The 23,450-nt window shown below is 40.9% G+C and overlaps 1 protein-coding gene across 1 annotated transcript in view; it reads right to left on the reverse strand.

The window, feature by feature from the left end:
• CDH23 (cadherin related 23) overlaps positions 1-23,450 on the reverse strand; it is a 1,302,172-nt gene that overhangs the window by 249,854 nt on the left and 1,028,868 nt on the right. Inside the window, 1 exon segment of the mRNA XM_044299558.1 lies at positions 22,421-22,648. Coding sequence (XP_044155493.1) covers positions 22,421-22,648 — 228 coding nt within the window.

Here is a 23,450-nt window from a genome sequence, read left to right on the forward strand (position 1 = left end):
CGAGATACGTACAGCGCATGGACCCATTCTTCTCAGCCACTGAGATTTCCTGAATACAGAAGGAGGGCTCCAGGCTGCCTTAAGGTGGAGAGGGGAATGAGAGAGGAAACAAAAGCTCCCTCTGATATGAAGGAAATTATAAGACTCACCCATTTCATCGATGTTGCACTGGTAGCACAGTGCCTTAGACATATAACTGCAGTGGAAGTGTCTAATTACGGCCATCTACATTTAGGTACTCCTGATTTTGCATTTAAAACAGCTAAACAAGTTTTTTTTACCCGTAAAAAACCCTTTAACAATAAATACAATTTACTGGTGATGGAGCTAATAAATATTTTGGCAACAAATTCTACAATTTCCATATATTATTTATATGCATAATGGGAAGAAAAGGAGGTCACAAACTGTATAACCCTCCTTCTCTCCCAAGACCTAAACATATAGTATTTGAAAAATATCTGTTGTGAATGTGACCTGTGGCAAGCTTTAAAGGGTTTCTGTCACCCTAATTTTCACTATTACACAGGCTGACATTATAGATATGAAAATATCACCTGAATTTAACTCTGCATATCTTTTATTTAAGTATGCCCCTGTTTTTGTGTAATTTTAACTTTTATTTTATGCAAATGAGCCTCTAGGAGCAGATGCAACGCCCCCCCCAACTATGGCCTGGCCTTGTCTATCAAGACAGAAAGGCCTGGAAATGAGGTGGGTGAACGAAGCCTCTAGGAGCAGGTGCAACGCCTCCCTTGCTCCTAGAGGCGCATTTGCATGTAATACAAGCTAAAATTACACGAAAACGGGGGCATACTTAAATAAAAGAAATTCAGAGTTAAATTCAGGTGACATTTTCACAACTGTAATGTCAGCCTGTTTAATAGCGAAAATTGGAGTAACAGAAACCCTTTAAGTGTAAAACAAAAAACACATTAACATAATGAAAAAAAGTTAGCAATGACAGGAAGGGAAGTGCTTTCAGGAAGATGTGTGCGACAACTGTATTGTAGATGGTTGCAAGGTGAGAGGTTGCAATAGGAAGCAATCATTTGGGTGGTGAACTCACTCCATGCTGCAAAAGATACTGCCTAACAGGGTTAGGAAATAAAAATTAGATAGAAATAATACAGAGGATATCCTAAATGTTAACAGAAACTAACACGTGAATAAGGATCACAGTGCCAAATCTTATATTAGTCCTTAGAATAACTGGAAACTGTGTTATGAAGGCCATATCTCTGAGGCCAGAGAATAGACTTCAAGACCTTCCATTCTGTTATTCCTGACAACAACAGGAAAAGCAATGGCAAACTAGCGGTAACCTTTAATCATAGAATAAAGGATCATCATATAGAATAAAAGGGTGTCAAACTGGGAGCACCTATTGTCACATAAAGATCCAGAATGATATTAATTAACTAAATGCTGGAGTTTAGATCTAATATGGGTCATTATACTGCTACACCTTTTTAATGGCTAAAGAGTATAAACAAGCTAAATTAAACCCCACATGGCTTACATTTAATGAGAAAAGGCATTTGAAATGACTAATCTTATAGGTCTGATTTATCCTTTAGAAATGACAAAGAGCTCAGCAAAATCTATAAAAAGATAATGTATCAGGCTAAAATACCAAATGGACAAAGAGTTGCCAAAGAAAAAGCTATTAAAACTATGAATTAACACATGCGGAATTATATACATAACACAAAAGTGTGAAACATCTGAAAATATGTCATATTCTAGGTTCTTCAAAGTAGCCACCTTTTGCTTTGATTACTGCTTTGCACACTCTTGGCATTCTCTTGATGAGCAAAGAAAAATCATTTCAGAACTTTTTCCACCTTTAATGTGACCTATAAACTGTACAACTCAATTGAAAAGCAAACTTTTAGGTAGAGAGAAGAAAAAATATAAAAATAAAATAATATAGTTTCATAAGTGTGCACACCCTTAAACTAATACTTTGTTGAAACACCTTTTTTTTTTTTTTTTACAGCACTCAGTCTTTTTGGGTATGAGTACATCAGCATGACACATTTTGACTTGGCAAGATTTGCCCACTCTTCTTTGCAAAAACACTCCAAATCTGTCAGATTGCGGGGCATCTCCTGTGCACAGCCCTCTTCAGATCACCCCACAGATTTTCAATCGGATTCAGGTCTGGGCTCTGGCTGGGCCATTCCTAAACTTCAATCTTCTTCTGGTGAAGCCATTCCTTTGTTAATTTGGATATATGCTTAGGGTCGTTGTCATGCTGAAAGATGAAGTTCCTCTTCGTGTTCAGCTTTCTAGCAGAAGCCTGAAGGTTTTGTGCCAATATTGACTGGTATTTGGAACTGTTCATAATTCCCTCTAGCTTAACCGCCTCCGGACCGCCTAATGCAGGATTGCGGTCCGGAGGCGGTCGATTCATTCCTCCTTGACGCGCCGGCGCGTCATCTCGCGAGACACGAGATTTCCTGTGAACGCGCGCACACAGGAGCGCACGTTCACAGGAACGGCAGGTAAACGAGTGCATTTACAGCCTGCCAGCGGCTCTTATTCGCTGGCAGGCTGTAGATGCGATTTTTTTTAACCCTTGAAAGGTATATCAGACGCTGTTTTGTTAACAGCGTCTGATATACCTGCTACCTGGTCCTCTGGTGGTCCCTTTTGCTTGGATCGACCACCAGAAGACACAGGTAGCTCTGTAATAAGTAGCACCAAGCACCACTACACTACACCCCCCCTGTCACTTATTAACCCCTTATTAACCCCTGATCACCCCATATAGACTCCTTGATCACCCCCCTGTCATTGATCACCCCCCTGTAAGGCTCCATTCAGACGTCCGTATGTGTTTTGCGGATCCACGGATCCGCAAAACACATACGGACGTCTGAATGGAGCCTTACAGGGGGTGATCACCCCATATAGACTCACTGATCACCCCCCTGTCATTGATCACCCCCATGTAAGGCTCCATTCAGACGTCCGTATGTGTGTTTTGCGGATCCACGGATCTGCAAAACACGGACACCGCGGATCTGCAAAACACGGACACTGGCAATGTGCTTTCCGCATTTTGCGGATCCACACATTGCCAGAACTATATAGAAAATGCCTTTTCTTGTCCGCAATTGCGAACAAGAATAGGACATGTTCTATAGGCTCTACAAAAAGCGCAGTGTTCACCCGATCAGTCCTGATCTTGTGCGCACACTTGCGTTCAGTCCGCCCCACCACAGTGACAGAATTTTTTTTCTGATCACAGCAAAAACACCGTAAAATCGCTGTGGCGCTATAAAAAGATCACATTTGAGGGGCACGGTGAGTTCATAGAATAATATTTTTTTTTGGCACAAGTTAGCGGAAATTATATTTTTTTAGTTTTTTTGTTTTTTCTTACAAAGTTTCATATTCCACTAACTTGTGACAAAAAATTAAATCTCACATGAACTCACCATACCCCTCACGGAATCCAAATGCGTAAAATTTTTTGGACATTTATATTCCAGACTTTTTCTCACGCTTTAGGGCCCCTAAAATGCCAGGGCAGTATAAATACCCCACAAGTGACCCCATTTTGGAAAGGACACCCCAAGGTATTTTGTGAGGGGCATGGCGAGTTCCTAGAATATTTTTTATTTTTTTGGCACAATTTAGGGGAAAATGATTATTATTATTTTTTTTTTTCTCTTACAAAATCATTTTCCGCTAACTTGTGCAAAAAAAAAAAAAAAAATTATAGGAACTCGCTATTCCCCTCACGGAATACCTTGGGGTGTCTTTTTTCCAAAATGGGGTCACTTGTGGGGTATTTATACTGCCCTGGCATTTTAGGGGCCCTAAAGCGTGATAAGAAGTCTGGAATCCAAATGCCTAAAAATGCCCTCCTAAAAGGTACTCATTGGAATTTGGGCCCCTTTGCGCATCTTGGCTGCAAAAAAGTGTCACACATGTGGTATCGCTGTACTCAGGAGAAGTAGGGCAATGTGTTTTGGGGTGTATTTTTACATATACCCATGCTGGGTGAGAGAAATATCTCTGTCAAATGACAACTTTGTATAAAAAAATGGGAAAAGTTGTCTTTTAGAGAGATATTTCTCTCACCCAGCATGGGTTTATGTAAAAATACACCCCAAAACACATTGCCCTAATTCTTCTGAGTACGGCGATACCACATGTGTGACACTTTTTTGCAGCCTATGTGCACAAAGGGGCCCAAATTCTAAAGAGTATCTTTATGATTTCACAGGGCATTTTTTGCGCATTTGGATTCCAAACTACTTCTCACGCTTTAGGGCCCCTAAAATGCAAGGGCAGTATAAATACCCCACATGTGACCCCATTTTGGAAAGAAGACACCCCAAGGTATTCCGTGAGGGGTATGGTGAGTTCATGTAAAATTGTATTTTTTGTCACAAGTTAGTGGAATATGAGACTTTGTAAGAAAAAAAATATATAAAAAATACATTTTCCACTAACTTGTGCCAAAAAAAATAAAAAATTCTAGGAACTCGCCATGCCCCTCATGGAATACCTTGGGGTGTCTTCTTTCCAAAATGGGGTCACTTGTGGGGTATTTATACTGCCCTGGTATTTTAGGGGCCGTAAAGCATGAGAATTCAAATGCCTAAAAATGCCCTCCTAAAAGATACTCATTGGAATTTGGGCCCCTTTGCGCACCTAGGCTGCAAAAAAGTGTCACACATGTGGTATCACCGTACTCAAGAGAAGTAGGGCAATGTGTTTTAGGGTGTATTTTTACATATACCCAAACTTTGTTTGAGAAATATCTCTGTCAAAGGACAACTTTGTATAAAAAAAATGGGAAAAGTTGTATTTTAGAGAGATATTTCTCTCACCCAGCATGGGTATATGTAAAAAGACACCCCAAAACACATTGCCCTACTTCTTATGAGTACGGCAATACCACATGTGACACTTTTTTGCAGCCAAGATGCGCAAAGAGGCCCAATTTCCAATGAGTACTTTCAGGATTTCACAGGGCATTTTTACGAATTTGGATTCCAAACTACTTCTCACGCTTTAGGGCCCCTAAAATGCCAGGGCAATATAAATACCCCACATGTGACACCATTTTGGAAAGAAGACACCCCAAGGTATTCCGTGAGGGGTATAGTTAGTTCATGTAAAATTGTATTTTTTGTCACAAGTTAGTGGAATATGAGACTTTGTAAAAAAAAATAAAAAATATTCCGCTAACGTGTGACAAAAAATAAAAACTTCCATGAACTCACTATGCCCATCAACGAATACCTTAGGGCAGGCATGTCCAAACTGCGGCCCTCCAGCTGTTGCAAAACTACAACTCCCAGCATGCCCTAATAGCTGTAAGCTATCCAGGCATGCTGGGAGTTGTAGTTTTGCAACAGGTGGAGGGCCGCAGTTTGGACATGCCTGCCTTAGGGTGTCTACTTTCCGAAATGGGGTCATTTGTGGGGTGCTTCTACTGTCTGGGAATTGTAGAACCTCAGGAAACATGACAGGTGCTCAGAAAGTCAGAGCTGCTTCAAAATGCGGAAATTCACATTTTTGCACCATAGTTTGTAAACGCTATAACTTTTACCCAAACCAATAAATATACAGTTATTGATTTTTTTTATCAAAGACATGTAGAACAATAAATTTAGAGAAGAATGTATATAGAAATGTCGTTTTAATTGAAAAATTTTACAACCAAAAGTGAAAAATTTCGTTTTTTTGCAAAAATTTAGGTCAATTTTGATAAATATCAAAAAAAGGAAAAATGTTTGCAGCAATGAAATACCACCAAATGAAAGCTCTATTAGTGAGAAGAAAAGGAGGTAAAATTCATTTGGGTGGTAAGTTGTATGACCGAGCAATAAACCGTGAAAGTAGTGTAGTGCAGAATTGTAAAAAGTGGTCTGGTCATTAAGGGGGTTTAAGCTAGTGGAGCTGAGGTGGTTAACTAAGGCCCCAGTTCCAGGTGAAGAAAAACAGCCCCAAAGCATGATGCTGCCACCACCATGCTTCACTGTGGGTATGGTGTCGTTTTGATGATGTGCAGTATTGTTTTTGCGCCAAACATATCTTTTGGAATTATGGCCAAAAAGTTCAACCTTGGTTTCATCATAACACTTTTCCCACATGCTTTTGGGAGACTTCAGACGTGTTTTTGCAAAATGTAGTCTGGCTTGGATGTTTTTCTTCTTAAGAAAAGGCTTTCGTCTTGCCACTCTACCCCATAGCCCAGACATATGAAGAATACGGGAGATTGTGGTCACATGTACCAAACAGCCAGTACTTGCCAGATATTCCTGCAGCTCCTTTAATGTTGCTGTAGGCCTCTTGGTAGCCTACCAAACCAGTTTTCTTCTCGTCTTTTCATAAATTTTGGAGGGACGTCCAGTTCTTGGTAATGTCACTGTTGTGTCATATTTTCTCCACTTGATGACTGTCTTCACTGTTTTGCATTGTATGTCTAATGCCTTGGAAATTCTTTTGTAACCCTTCTCCTGACTGATACCTTTTAACAATGAGATCCCTCTGATGCTTTGGAAGCTCTCTGTGGACCATGGCTTTTGCTGTGGGATACAACTAAGAAAATTTCAGTAAAGACCAACTAGAACAGCTGAACTTTATTTGGGGTTAATCAGAGGCACTTTAAATGATGGCAGGTGTATGCTGACTCCTATTTAACATGATTTTGAATGTGATTACTTAATTCTAAACACAGCTACATCCCCAGTCATGAGTTTTTCTTCCCTCCACCTAAAAGATTTCAGTTTGTTTTTCAATTGAGTGGTACAGTTTATAGGTCACATTAAAGGTGGAAAAAGTTCTGAAATGATTTATCTTTGTCTCATTTTTTACATCACAGAAACCTGACATTTTAACAAGGGTGTGTAGACTTTTTATAATCACTGTATTTATACATACATACATACACACTGACCAAAAATATAAACGCAACACTTTCGGTTTTGCTCCCATTTTGCATGAGCTGAACTCAAAGATCTGAAACATTTTCTACATACACAAAAGACCCATTACTTTCAAATATTGTTCACAAATCTGTCCAAATCTGAGTTAGTGAGCACTTCTTTTTTGCTGAGATAATCCATCTCACCTCACAGGTGTGGCATATCAATCAAGGTTAGACAGCATGAATATTGTACAGGTGTGCCTTAGACTGGCCACAAACTTCAAAGGTGACCATGGTGATACCTTTTCTGAGTGGAACCTGTCTTTGTTAAACCGATGTATGATCTTGGCCACCATGCTGCAGTCCAGTTTCAGGGTGTTGGCAATCTTCTTATAGCCAAGGCTATATGTTGAGAAAAACTCACAGAAAAAAGGCCTAAATGGGTGGAAATGCTCCAAACCCAGACACTGTAGCGTGTCTATAACCGGGGGAGCAATTCTTCCGCATGCGGTCCGCAGATAACGGCAATACCCAGCAAAAAATGCATACAATGGAGGATGCCGGGGCAGACCGCATGCACCACAAGGACAGTATGTAATTTGCCCATTTTCACTTAGGGGTTTACTCACTTTTGTTGCCAGTGGTTCAGACATTAATGGCTGTGTGTTGAGTTATTTTGAGGGCACATCAAATTTACACTGTTATAGAAGCTGTACACTGACTACTTTACATTGCATCAAAATGTCATATCTTCAGTGTGATCCCATGAAAAGATATAATAAAATATTAACAAAAATGTGAGGGGTGTACTAACTTTTGTGAGATACTATATGTGGAAAGGTTAAAAAGGAATTAAATACATTTTATCTAGAGAAGAGATATTTAAAGCCGCCCATAAACATTTGTATATTTTTGAGGGAGAGAAGGATTTGGCCTGATCATTTAGTTCTCCAAGGAAATAAACCATAAACAGAGGTGACTGGCAGCAGCTTTTTTCCATTGAAAACACACACACATAAAAAAGCCAAGTATGTTTGTGTGTGAGGGAGTCACGAGAGATAGCTGTCGGCCAAACAAGCATGGAAATGACTCACTTATGTAAGTAGATAAATGCAAAAATACAAAATTGCATCATGCAAAAATATGGTGAAAAGCTGTTCTATGTAAAACATCCTCAGAAGATAAGGGGGCACTGCCACTGTCTACAGAAAAAAAGTTGTCTCTAGAGGGGACAATGCTTCTTCACCAGAAGAACTGTAAATCTGTGGAATAGTGTACCTCAGGGGATGGTCACAGCGAGAAAAGTTCATGGCTTTGGGAAAAGTTACATTTCTTAGAACAAAATAACGAAATAATTCTGAAATGTCTAGAATTCTTGTCTGTATGTTCTAGCTTGTACCTCATAGAAACATAGAAACATAGAATGTGTCGGCAGATAAGAACCATTTGGCCCATCTAGTCTGCCCAATATACTGAATACTATGAATAGCCCCTGGCCCTATCTTATATGAAGGATAGCCTTATGCCTATCCCATGCATGCTTAAACTCCTTCACTGTATTTGCAGCTACCACTTCTGCAGGAAGGCTATTCCATGCATCCACTACTCTCTCAGTAAAGTAATACTTCCTTATATTACTTTTAAACCTTTGCCCCTCTAATTTAAAACTGTGTCCTCTTGTGGTAGTTTTTCTTCTTTTAAATATGCTCTCCTCCGTTACCTTGTTGATTCCCTTTATGTATTTAAAAGTTTCTATCATATCCCCTCTGTCTCTTCTTTCTTCCAAGCTATACATATTAAGGTCTTTTAACCTTTCCTGGTAAGTTTTATCCTGCAATCCATGTACTAGTTTAGTAGCTCTTCTCTGAACTCTCTCTAGAGTATCTATATCCTTCTGGAGATATGGTCTCCAGTACTGCGCACAATACTCCAAGTGAGGTCTCACCAGTGTTCTGTACAGCGGCATAAGCACTTCACTCTTCCTACTGCTTATACCTCTCCTTATACATCCAAGCATTCTGCTGGCATTTCGTGCTGCTCTATTACATTGTCTTCCCACCTTTAAGTCTTCTGAAATAATTACTCCTAAATCCCTTTCCTCAGATACTGAGGTCAGGACTGTGTCAAATATTCTATATTCTGCCCTTGGGTTTTTACGCCCCAGGTGCATTATCTTGCACTTATCCACATTAAATTTCAGTTGCCAGAGTTCTGACCATTCTTCTAGTTTTCCTAATTCCTTTTCCATTTGGCGTTTCCCTCCAGGAACATCAACCCTGTTACATATCTTTGTGTCATCAGCAATGGATTGCTCATGGATTTTTATACTTCTTAAAGTTACAAAATTTCCCTTAAATTTTCCCTTCATCCAAATACCCTTGATCTTTATGGACAAAGCCCCTTTTTAACTATAATATATAACTATGTAAGAAAAGATAAAAATTTAAAAGTATAAGTATACACTCAGATATAAATGTCATATTGCTTCAAAACTGGACATACAGTTATTTCTCAGGTAGATATGTAAATGATTATGTGTGGTCTGATAAGACACTTGGACAGGCCACAACAGGGTGTAGATGTGCTTCCCCCACTTCCCTATAAAAAGGCTCTCAGTGGCTACTTTTGGGTAGTGTACATCTTGGTAAGTGGTTACTGACTGATAGAGATCCATCTTCGGTTCCCTCAAAGACATTTTGTCCTGTTGATAGACTTTGTGATAGGGTGCATCATTGGTTGAGCAAAGTAGGATGGTTGTTTCAATGAAGTGCCCGCCAACTAGGCTGGCAGTTCTGACCTAGCTGTTAGGAGATGTTGGGAGCAATGAGGGCATGCACACCGTCTCTGCCCGCACCATTTCTAGGTGCTTAGCAGCAGAAATTTGGTGTCACAGTGTTCATTATTAGTGTTGGGCGAGCATGCTCGGCCAAACACCATTTTGACTCGAGCATCTCGATGCTCGGCACATCACGGTGTGTTCGGCAAAACACGGCGCGTCTCCTCCCCGCACACGGGAAAGTACTGACGCTCATTGTAATGCCATAGTCATGTTGGTTACTGGCACTACAGTGATTGGCTGGCCGGAACGAGTCATCGGGTGTCCAAGACGTGGTTCGGCTCAGTCTTAGTCAGGGAGAACTGCAGCAGAAGGGACAGATAGTGCAGGGACAGGAATATTTTTTTTTTTCAGGCTGGGTTTACTGTTGAAAGGTGTTAGAGACCCAAAAGTCATTTTAAGGACTATTGTTTTCTCTGGCTGCAATATATATTATTAGCGCAACCTGCGCTGAATTGCGTGCGATTGTTTGGCCGCTGATGACAGTGACACAACCTCTGCTACATCTGTTGTGTTACATTTGCGCATCCTAAATATCTGTGACATTCAGCGCAATTGTTTGGCCGCTGCTGACAGCTACACTACCTGCACTACATCTCCTGTATAACGTTTGTGCATCCTAAATATCTGTGACATTCAGTGTAATTTTTTCTTGGCTGCTGGTGACAGCGACATTACCTGCGCTACATCTCCTGTATAACGCTTGAGCATCCTAAATATCTGTTACATTCAGTGTCATTTTTTCTTAGCTGTTGGTGACAGTGAAACAGGCCTGCAACTGTTCCCCGGAGCACCCCCTTGCGGCAATCTCCCTTGCCAAGGGGTAGGTGTTCGACAGTCTGGCACATTTATTTTTATTTTTTATTGTATATTAAAGAATATACATATGAAGGAAATACATATGGAGTGCATGCTATAAAGAAATAACAAAGTGGATGACAGGAGATATACACAAGTTGTCTTGCATTATCTAGTACAAAGATGCAGAAGGCTACATGTTGGATAATAGGGACACAATCAGTTGGACCTATAACAAATATCCAAGTACAGGAGGGTATTATGTATCATCTCAAAGGTGCTTGGGGTTGTATATCACAGAAATATACTAAGGTGTATAAGTGAAGTTCCTATAATTGGCCCAGGCGCGCCAAGTAAGCCTGAAAGAATTAATCTTATGGTTTTCCCAAGCCGAGATCTCTTCGAACCTGTATATTTGGTCCAATTTCTCAGTCCACTGAGATATGGAAGGAATATCCGATGTAAGCCAAAATTTCGGGATAAGGAGGCGGGCTGCACTAATCATACAGAGAAAAAGGCGTGTGGGGATATCCTTAGAGGCAGAAAAATTGGACCCCAATAATGCCAGTTGAGGAGACAATGAAATCTTTACTTTACATATTTTGTTGGCTAAACTAAAGATTTCCATCCACCACTGTTGTATAGTTGGGCAGAGCCACCATATATGATAAAATGATCCCCTTTGATTTCCACATCTCCAACATGCATTCGACCCACTCGAACTATATAAACAGCTGATGTCTGGGGTCCTGTACCAGCGGGTTAGAACCTTATAGCCGTTCTCTTGGGTACGGACGCATTTGGACGACCTGTGGGGTTGCAGTAAAAGTTTTGAGACCTCGTCCTGAGAAAAAACAACACCCAGATCTCTCTCCCAGTTCCCTATAAAGGCCGGTTTGACCATGTTTATCGGTGTAATTAGATTTTTGCAGGGGTCAAGTCCTGGGAAAAAAAGTGTGGGAACTCACCCAAGATCCACTGCAACCCCCCCCCCCCCCCCCTCCAAAAAATAAAAAAGCACAGAAAATCTAGCATGCTGTAATTTGTGTCGCTGCGGACTAAAAAATAAATTAAAAAAATAGCACTTTTAGAAAAGTTTGTCCTGGGATTCGATCTCATGACCTCTACACAGCAGAAGCAAGGCATATGCCCTCACAGCTATGAAAGCTGTCTAGCTTGCTACTTAAAAAAAAATATATATAAGACTTCTACTGTAGGTAACTTTGCCCACTGTGTATGGATGTAGCAGAGCTGGGTGTGTTGGGGCAGCTGTCATGTGTATGGTTGTACACTAGGTATCAGTACACAAGGTATCAGTAGAAGTATCAGAAAAAGAAAAAAAAACACTTTTAGTTTGTCCTGGGATTCGAACTCATGACCTCTACACATTACAGGCAAGGCATTTACCCTCACAGCCATAAAAGCTGTTGAGGTAGTTGCTTAAAAAAAAAACTAAGACTTCTACTTATACCTAGTGTACTGATACCTAGTGTACAACCATACACATGACAGCTGCCCCAACACACCCAGCTCTGCTAGATCCATACACAGTGGGCAGCTGTCATGTGTATGGTTGTACACTTGGTATCAGTAAACTAGGTATCAGTAGAAGTCTTATAAAAAAAAAAAAACACTTTTAGAAAAGTTTGTCCTGGGATTCGAACTCATGACCTCTACACATTACAGGCAAGGCATTTACCCTCACAGCCATAAAAGCTGTTGAGGTAGTTGCTTAAAAAAAAAAAACTAAGACTTCTACTTATACCTAGTGTACTGATACCTAGTGTACAACCATACACATGACAGCTGCCCCAACACACCCAGCCCTGCTACATCCATACACAGTGGGCAGCTGTCATGTGTATGGTTGTACACTTGGTATCAGTAAACTAGGTATCAGTAGAAGTCTTATAAAAAAAAAAAAACACTTTTAGAAAAGTTTGTCCTGGGATTCGAACTCATGACCTCTACACATTACAGGCAAGGCATTTACCCTCACAGCCATAAAAGCTGTTGAGGTAGTTGCTTAAAAAAACAAAAACTAAGACTTCTACTTATACCTAGTGTACTGATACCTAGTGTACAACCATACACATGACAGCTGCCCCAACACACCCAGCCCTGCTACATCCATACACAGTGGGCAGCTGTCATGTGTATGGTTGTACACTTGGTATCAGTAAACTAGGTATCAGTAGAAGTCTTATAAAAAAAAAAAAACACTTTTAGAAAAGTTTGTCCTGGGATTCGAACTCATGACCTCTACACATTACAGGCAAGGCATTTACCCTCACAGCCATAAAAGCTGTTAAGGTAGTTGCTTAAAAAAAAAAAACTAAGACTTCTACTTATACCTAGTGTACTGATACCTAGTGTACAACCATACACATGACAGCTGCCCCAACACACCCAGCCCTGCTACATCCATACACAGTGGGCAGCTGTCATGTGTATGGTTGTACACTTGGTATCAGTAAACTAGGTATCAGTAGAAGTCTTATAAAAAAAAAAAAAACACTTTTAGTAAAGTTTGTCCTGGGATTCGAACTCATGACCTCTACACATCAGAGGCAAGGCATTTACCCTCACAGCCATAAAAGCTGTCAAGGTAGCTGTTTAAAAAAAAAAATATAAGACTTCTACTTATACCTAGTGTACTGATACCTAGTGTACAACCATACACATGACAGCTGCCCCAACACACCCAGCTCTGCTACATCCATACACAGTGGGCAGCTGTCATGTGTATGGTTGTACACTAGATATCAGTACACTAGGTATAATTAGAAGTCTTATATTTTTTTTTTTAAGCATTTACCTAGACGGCTTTCATGGCTGTGAGGGTAAATGCCTTCCTCTGATGTGTAGAGGTCGTGAGTTCGAATCCCAGGACAAACTTTTCTAAAAGACATTCTAAATGATCTTGTAGTGAAGGAGATTATGTCATTAGGGGGCGGGGCGCCATGAGAGGAGTCGCAGGCAGCGGCACCGCACAGACAGCTTCCTCTCAACTGAAGCCGCCCCTCCTCCCTTAACCTGCCCTGCACAGTGCGCTCCGTCTCCCCCTGTGAATCTGATTCACCCGTGTTCTCCTGGCTTGAGGCTGAAAGGGAACGGCGTTCCTGCCATGGAAAAAGTGCAGGAACGCCGTTCCCATGCGTTCCCCCTCCACTCGACCCATGGATTTTTGTATATTCTTGATATTAGCTTAGTATGTCTTGAATGATCTACTAGTAAGCTTTCAAACCACGTTAGTGGGCGTAGAAGGGTCTCCAAAGGAATGTATTTAGTAATGAAGGAGCGGATAAAAGCAAGTAGGTATGGAAAGGGTTTATTCTCTGGAAAAATATTTATAATTTCCCTATTACTTAAAACCGATCCCTCATCTCCATATAGGGAGAGGACCTGGATTGTGGAATTCTTGACCGAGAGGGGTAAACAATCTCTTAAAATAGGAGAGGCATGTGCCAATATATCTTTAATCTGTAGTAGAGGTGACGGGAGAGGAACCGCATATTGCGAAGATTGAAACCATTTCCATGTTGACGGGTTCAGGGGTTTAATCAAGGTAGGGAATTTGTCCTGTCCAACCTGAGAGGTATGAGCCCATATCATTCTGTTCCATGCAAACCCAAGGTTTGCTTATCGGGCTTGTTAACCATTCCACTACTCTTGGTAATATTACTGCTTTCCCATATACCTCGGGATCTGGCAAGCCTATCCCTCCCTTAGCCTTAGGTTTGCAGAGAACAGAACGAGCGAGTCGAGCCCTCTTCCCGTCCCAAACAAATGAATTAATTTCACGCTTAATATTCAGATAGTATGTTTTAGGGACTGGAATGGGAAATACCTGTTGTAGGTAGGTCAGTCTGGGCAAAACTAGTGAGGTGACAATATTTTTTCTACCAAACCACGAGAGCGATGTTTTTTTTAGCAACAACAGTTGGTATGTTATAGATTTTAAGAGGGGGGTGTAGTTCATATGAAATAATGAATTGAGGTCTGGTCCTATTTTAACTCCTAAATAGGTAATGTAGGGGGTGTCCCAGTTGAAAGGGGAGCTAGCCTTCAGTGTGTTCCTAGTTGGGGAAGGGAGGTCTATACTTAGGACGTGGGATTTACTCATATTAATCTTAAAGTTAGAATAGAGGTTAAACTGTTCCAGTGATCGATATATCAGGGGGAGTGCTTTAGTAGGATTGATGTTTATTATAAGTAGGTCGTCCGCAAACGCCGCTACTTTGTGTTCTTGATGGCCAATCTTAATGCCTTCTATCCCTTCCTCTCTTCTAAGCGATTGCAGTAGTGTTTCCATGACCAATACAAAGATTAGTGGAGAAAGGGGGCATCCCTGTCTGGTGCCATTACGGATGACAAAGGTCGGCGACAGGGTGTCATTAATGATGATGGCAGCTGAAGCCTGAGTATATAATGATAGAATTGCTTTAATATATGGGTCTGGAAATTTGAAAGCTCGAAGAACCTCTTCCATATATTCCCAGCTGACTCTATCGAACCCCTTTTCAGCGTCCCTGCTAAGGAGGACCAGAGGATGACCATGTCTCTTAGCATAGTATATGGCGTTCAGGACTTTGGCAGTGTTATCTCTGCCCTCCCTACCACGGACGAATCCAACTTAGTCTCCTTTGACCAGGGAAGGGAGAAAGGCGGAAAGGCGAGAAGCTAGCATTTTGGCTAAAATTTTTAAGTCAAGATTCAGTAGGGAGATAGGGCGGTAGTTGGCACATATGGAACTATCCTTCCCTTCTTTTGGGATAAGTGTAATATTAGCCCTAGTCATATCCGCTGTAAGTGGGACACCAGACAGGGAACAGTTATAAACTTTAAGTAGATATGGGCCTAGTATGTTTCTAAAGGTACGATAATATAGAGCGGGGTAGCCGTCCGGACCAGGACTCTTCGCGTTTGGCAATTGCTTGATTGCCGCCATGATCTCGTCTATTGTGAATGGGGCTTGAAGAGAGAGAGTTTGGCTTTCAGACAACTTTGGTAATGAGAGTGATTCTAGAAAGGCTGTGACTGATTTTTCTGGGGATGGTGATGGGAGATTATCACTATGTTTCTCAGAGTCGCTTATGTTGTATAGGGAATAATAGAATTTTTGGAACCGTGAGGCTATTTCAGGGGTGGTAAATACTTCTCCTTTATCTGGGGTTTTAATTTTATGGATATAATTATGGGACTTCCTTTGTTTCAGGTGTTGCATCATAAATTTCGACGCTTTATCCCCATGCGCATAATATTTGAACTGCGCATGAAGATAAAATTTCGCCGAGGATGTGTTTAGGATGATTTTATCTGGCACTTTTTTGAGGAAAGTGCGGACGATAAAAGAATTGTCATTTGCAACCTGTGCTGTACCAAAATGAGCAGGGGCGTGAACATTAGCAACCTGTAGATGGTTGCCTCCACTACAGAGGGTAGTACCTATAGCAGGTTTATTCTATCTGCTCAGCGTAGATGGGCTGAAGAGGAGGAAGATGATGAGGAGATTGAGAGTCATCCTCCTCATGAGGACAGAAAAGTCTTGTCTGTGGACTCTGGCACACATGGCTGACTTTATGTTATTCTGCTTTTCCCATGACCTTCTAGATCTTCTCATCTGTCATTCCTGTTGTGGAGAAGACTATCAAAATGGTGCAATACCAGAAGGTCCTTGTGGAAAAATTGTTTCCAGGGTCACCAGCAGGCCATCAATCATAATTTTTCAAGGGTGTGTATGATGCCCTCCTTTATGTGTAATAAACGGTGTATTGGAATGACGGTTCCTTGTCATTTTTGGCAGCACTTGCACTTTATATACAAGTAAATAGAGAGGAAAGAATGTTTCCTAACAATTTTTCCTCTAAAATCTATTTTATTTTTGGTTTTGTGCGTATTATTGTCACTCTGTAAAAGTGGCATGCTACTCGGACAACATCGTTCCCAGTAGTGACCTGGGAGTCCAAGATGCATTCAGACATCCTCCCCATGCTGTTCTCGAACCATTTCGGAAGTGTTTCTATCAATTTCTGACCTTTCTCTGTTAACCAGACACCCTCCTCTCTTCAGAGCAGGGGGTGCCTGGTTTAATGCTCTGGCTCTCCCATTGACTTCCATTGTGCTCTGTAGAGCACCCGAGCATCCCAAAGTGTTCTACTCAAGCACCAGAGCACCTGAGCGCTTTGGTGCTCGATCAACACTACTCATTATGTGTCCTGCCATTGACACCCAGATACCATCACCTTTGTTTGTAGTGGTGTTGTGAACAAGAATCTTGGAGTGTTTCAATCCTGCCTTTGCTGTGGATGGACACACTGCCACAACTGCTGGTATGTTTAACTGGCAGAGCCATCACATACGACAGTCAGTCACTCCTAGTAGTGATACGTGGGACACTAACTGCTCACTGATATGTGTTGGACATCCTGCAGCCACATATATTACCTCTCCTGGCAAGGGTCCAACTGGCATTGTTGAACAGGATGCTCACCCACACACCGTAAAAGAAAATAACCTAGTGTTTCAATTATATTTTACTGTTAAACATTTTTTTTTTGAATTTTAAGAGTATCTTTTAAATTTTCCATATCACTGTCTATATAAAAAGCATCTTAAAATTGTGTAGTAATTCACATTGACTGCTAGGCCTAAAATTTGTCAATGCTTCCTGATCTGTACAGGTAAGGCTACTTTCACACTGGCGTTTCTGGGTCTGCCTGTGAGATCTGTTTCAGGGCTCTCACAAGCGAACCAAAACGGATCAGTTCAGCCCCAATGCATTCTGAATGGATAAGGATCCGTTCAGAATGCATCAGTTTGCCTCCATTCAGCCTCCATTCCGCTCTGGAGGCGGACACCAAAACGATGCTTGCAGCGTTTTGATGTCCGCCTGACGATGCAGAGCCAAACAGATCCGTCCTGAAATACAATGTAATTCAATGGGGACGGATCCGTTTTCACTGACACAATATGGTGCAATTGAAAACGGATCCGCCTCCCATTGACTTTCAGTGTAAGTCAAAACGGATCCGTTTGCATTATCATGAACAAAAAAATAAATAAAATTCAAACAGGTCCGTTCCGTTTGCATTATAGGTGCGGATCCGTCTGTGCAGATACCAGACTTATCTGCACCTAATGCAGGTGTGAAAGTAGCCTAACTTTTCAATAGCCATCTCTTTATCATCATAGACAGGACTGCAATGACAGATATCACTTCTCTATAGATAACACAGGATCCACCATTGTGAGTAGGTGATATCACAGCCTATCTACTCCCTTTGAATCTCTGCACAGAGCATGCCTGGAAAAGTCAAGAAGTCGATAAGGTTAAGTCCAGTCTAAAGTTTTTATTGTCCACATGGCTTCTGTCAAAGAGCACAAAGTCTTGTTATATTTTAGGCCTAGTGGCCAGTGTTAACACTGCATGACTTTCGTATTCTTTCAGGATAGTAATATGAAAAAAAAAAAAAATCCTAAAATTCCAAAACCCTTGATTTAAACAATAGGTCATTTTTTTATGACATATTCCCTTTAAACATAGAGTCATAAACCCAGACCAAGTGTCATCATGAGCCACACAATTTGCAGAACTTTGCCAAGGAAACACCTGGTACAAATTCTATATATTTTGTAACTTGGTTTGTTCCTGTGTGGCTTTTAAACCGCAGAAAAACACAATGCATCTAATTATCAAATATAAAGAAACCCCTAGAATGAATCATACTGAAGAGCTTGTGGCAGAAGATGTGAGTTTCTTTTATAACCAGGGCAAGCTCCTTAACAGTACTGTTTTATATTTATCACCAAGAAGGAAACCCATTCATCTCACATATAACCCGTAAACATCTGCAAGGTGGAGATACAACCACTGTTCTGTAGCCTCGTAAACAGGTTACTGAAAATAACAAATAACATAAGACAGCCACTGATTTGGTTGCAATGTGATTTTTTTTGCCTTTTTTTTTTTTACAAAGACTTAAAACATAATTAATGATTTCTGAAATTAGTTTTAAATAGCAAGAATTTAAATAGAAAGAAAGTAGCAGCAAAATCTATTTTCTAGTAATTTTTCTATTAGGCTAGTATCATACAAGTCTAGCAGCCTGTTCCACCCTAGAAAAGCCTGTCGGATCCGGAGTTACGGCGGAGATCTGGCCGCAACCTAGTAAATACGGCGATAATTGGCTGGAGAAATATTTTTGTCTGAAAAGAACTCTAGTATAAAATAATAAATCAATATTGTCTCATTTTATTAAAACCAGGAATCACAAACTAACACTCTATTATTGGAGTAAATCAGGCTAGGGTAACACAAAAATTGCTCTGCACACCATCAGACATTGGTCCATGTGTCTGCACACCAACAGTCAGTGGTCCACGTGTCTGCACACCAGCAGGCATTGGTCCATGTGTCTGCACACCAGCAGGCATTGGTCCACGTGTCTGCACACCAGCAGGCATTGGTCCACGTGTCTGCACACCAGCAGGCATTGGTCCACGTGTCTGCCCACCAACTGCAGTGGTCCACGTGTTACAGTAAGGCCTCATGCACACGACCATTGTGTGCATCCGTGTCCGTTGTTCCGTTTTCCGTGATTTTCTGCGGACCCATTGACTTTCAATGGGTTCATTGAAAAACTCGGAAAATGCACCGTTGTTCATCCGCGTCCGTGATCCGTGTTTCCTGTCCGTCAAAAAAATAGGACCTGTCCTATTTTTTGGACGGACAACGGTTCGCGGACCCATTCAAGTCAATGGGTCAGTGAAAAAACACGGATGTACACAAGATTGTCATCCGTGTCAGTGATCCGTGTCCGTAGACTACTTTCACACAGACGGATCGCAGATCCGTCTGCATAAAAGCTTTTTCAGAGCTGAGTTTTCACTTCGTGAAAACTCAGATCCGACAGTATATTCTAACACAGAGGCGTTCCCATAGTGATGGGGACGCTTCAAGTTAGAATATACTGAGAACTGTTGTGTACATGACTGCCCCCTGCTGCCTGGCAGCACCCGATCTCTTACAGGGGGCTGTGATCCGCATATATGGAATCAGAGCAGGGACTCCTAAGCCGGGAACTAGAATCCTGACTGTTCAATAACACTGGGGGATTCCCCGTACAGCGATCTTCAGTAGCACTGGGGGATTTCCCGTACAGCCATCTTCAGCATAGACCAGAGTGGGCCCCCTAGGAGCAGTGGGCCCCAGCACTTTCCCGGGTTTGCCGGGTGCTGACACCGGCCCTGGTCCTGGGTGTAGGACCCCCACAAACAGATTCTAATAACCTACCCAGAGGACAGATCATCAGTATAAAAGTTTCGGAAAAACTCTTTTAAAGGGTATGTCCACAGAAGACTTAAAGTTGCTGCCATGGATTTGCCTTTCCCAAATACCACCATTTATCAAAACTGCCTTACTCTAAAGTTATTATCCTACCACTGCATCCTATGGCAAGTCTGCTTTGATATTTAGTAGCTGCATTGGAGGCTTATAATCTAAGACGTAGGAAGCGTCATTAGTAAGAACAAGGGGCGTTGTTAGTGTCACAAGATTGGCTGATGGCTGATACCCTAAGGCACGATGGGACAGCAGACACATGACAAATCAGGAGGTAGTATTCCAGCATGGGGATAAGAGAAAACTGCAAATGAGGTAAATTAAGAAAAAAAGAAACAAAATTAAAAATATCCAAGAAGGAATGGGAGCTATAACAATTGATGAAAATAAACTTTAGGGTGAAAAGTATTTTATGGCACAACCCCTTTGAAATCCGCTGCATGTAAACCATGGTCCCTTAAATTGCCCTTAGCATTTTATGATGTATAGATTAATAGAGGTTGGGGTTTGTGTAAAAAAAAAAAACTATTCCCGATCCTATGTGTTGTTAACCATTACCTAAAATTGTATTTTGTACATACAGTAAGTAGCATTACATTATTGATATCAACTGTGCGATTCAATTTTTTATATTACGAGGGAAACTTATCATGAACCAGCATTCTATAATATCCCCATGTGCTGCCGGAGGCTACATGTAATTTTTAACACCTTGTCGTACATTAGGAGCAGTCTCCGGCAGTCCGTGCGTCTGAGATTATATTTACATCAGCCACTAGCTGGTATAGATTTCAGTCTTCTTTTATGCCAGAAAACTGGTGTAAAAGATAAATGCCCTGGGCCCACTGGTCCTGTCCCCTCCCCATCCTAGCCATACCACCTTTTCGGGAAAGTGGTGAGGGCAGCTGAGAAATGCCACTTATGAAAAAAAAAATGCACAAATGGCGGGAAAAAATTCCAAACATGGTGTTTGAAACATTTTTCCCACCAGAAAATGGGCATGGGTGGACTGATAAATTCCCCCTTGTGTATTGTGTATCATATGCATTTTTAATAATATATAAAGATTTTAATGATTGGCCATTTTGCACTTATTTCTAGGTTTAGGTGTATCTGATCTGCACAAATCTCTGGCATTCCAAACTGATGATCATCAAATTAGGCTTCATCAAATTAGGACTCATTCCTAATTCTTTCTTGTATAAATCCATAAAGAAAAAAACATCTGTATACCTCTGTATGATACTGGAAGCAAAGAGTAGGGATCATGGAAGTTTACAGGAATGTGGATGAGCCGTCAAACTGTGCAGTTGGCTCAATTAATAGGGATGCATTTATTTTACACCTTAACACTTTAGGTTAAACTTTAGGTTAAAGGGGTTAATCAGGAATTAATATTAATGACCTATCCTCAGATCAGCTTTTAGAAGAGGCGAGGCACTCTGTGAGCCCCATGGCCTCTTCCTATGCCATATGTTGTCACTGTACATCAGTCACATGGTCTAGTTGCAGCTCAGCAAAATTCAAGTCATTGGGGCTGAGCTGCAATACCAAGCACAGCCACTATACAATGTACAGTGCTACGGTTGGTAAGCGCCTGGGAGGCCACGTGCACCAGAGTTCTAGTGAGTGCTGGAGCTTTCCTAAACAGCTGATTGACGGGGGTGCTAGGACTTAGACCTGTGGATAGGTCATACATATTATTTGCCGGATAACCCTTTTAACCTAAAGTTTAGCCTAAAATGTTAAGATGTAAAATAAATGCATCCCTATTAATGGAGCCAACTCCACAGTTTGACGGCTCATCCACATTCCTGTCTTTTAACTCAAATAACCTCATCATAAACTTTATTTTGTTATGGCTCTACAAAAAAAAATAAAAAATCACAAACTCTTTTTAGATAGGAATATTATTCTACACATTCAGATCCATATTTATTATCATAATGTATTCAGTATTATATTAACGGTGTTAATGTACATAGTTTGGAAAATGGTCTTGAAAAGTGAAAAATGCTTCTGTACATCACAAGTATACTCAGGGCCTTGTCACTTCCCTTCCCACACATTTTCTACCAGTTCACGCAAAGTACAATACTCAGCAGGAGTAGGAACAGAAAGCACCAGCAAACAAACACCTCCCAGGTTTAAAAAAACTATAGTTTATGAACTATGATGAGGGATGGGGGAAATGCTATCAAAAGAACAAAGCATTGTCTGGTACCGCCATGGTAATATGTTTAGTAGAACTCGCTTCTACTGCTTGAACAAACTTTCTAATATTATTGTGATCTAGTCAATACTGGCAAACCCCTTCATATACAATAACCCCACGGCTCTATTCCGGACAACATCCAAAGTAGAAAAAAATCTTTTCTTTAAATGCAATTACATTGGAAAGGCAAATCCTCCAGAAATTCCTGACTTCCTCTATCAATACCAAGTTAATAATTTTCAGCATTATATGTATGAACAAGAGAACTGCAAGTTTGACACATAAGCCCTTTAATAAAAATACAGTTCATAATTTAGGAAAGGTACTCACTGACAAAGCAGGGTTTCCTTCATCTTCCACAACAACCATGAGGCGATAGAAGCTCTGTTTTTCACGGTCAGGAGGAGATGGGCGAGTGGCAATTTCACCTGTGAGCCTATCCATGCGGAAAATTAAGTCCTCATTGCCTTGTGTAATGTAATAAGATAGGACGCTGTTCAGTCCTTTGTCCTTGTCTGTTGCTGTCACTTTAATAACTGATGTTCCCCCTCCAACATTCTACAAAAAATAAAAAATAATATAATTTTTACCACTAACAATGTAGCAACACCATCGCCGATGTATCTGGTGTAATGCAGATGGTATCATACAGATGAATGTGCACATAATGAGAAAACGTTGCCACCATCATCCACCTAAAGAATAGCATGAAAGTAATGTAGTAGACGAGGTCATCCTTAAGGCCTCCTTACAAATTAGTGTATTGTCAGTTAAACCTGCCATTCTCATCCTAATGTGTGTGGAGAGCTACTGACAGATGATCGGGGAAAAGAAGGATCGGGCAAAATGAGAAATTTTTTCATTCGATCCTTTAGTTCTTCCGCGAAATAAGCTGCCACCAGAAATGTCTGACAGCTGTTTTCTCCTCTCTCCCCATAGAAAACACATACATGGAGGCCAAGCAGAACGTGTATGTGTATGGTGGAGCTGGGAGGGAGTCGGGAGGGATAGCTGTGGGCCAAATGATCGTTCAACAAATAGTTTTTGAATGTGTATGGCTGTTTGGAGATACAAGCAGATTACAGTAGAAGGTCACAATACAAGGTAGGTCAGTATCAATGAATTGAGCCCAGTACTAGCTTATATCAGAACGCTATATAGGCACAATTTGAAGCAAAATGTTGCATCTTAATTAACACTGCCGATGTTTCTAAAACTAGATGTTCCAAATTGGTTCAAATGTTTGAGCCTATATGCAATCTCAATAGTAAATGTGGGACAATGTATTAAAAACTAATATGCTAAGAAGACCTTAAAAGGGTTTTCCCATTATGTAAAGTTATCCCCTATTCACAAAACC

This window comes from Bufo gargarizans, chromosome 6 (genome assembly GCF_014858855.1).
Source record: "Bufo gargarizans isolate SCDJY-AF-19 chromosome 6, ASM1485885v1, whole genome shotgun sequence".
Taxonomy (NCBI): Eukaryota; Metazoa; Chordata; class Amphibia; order Anura; family Bufonidae; genus Bufo; species Bufo gargarizans.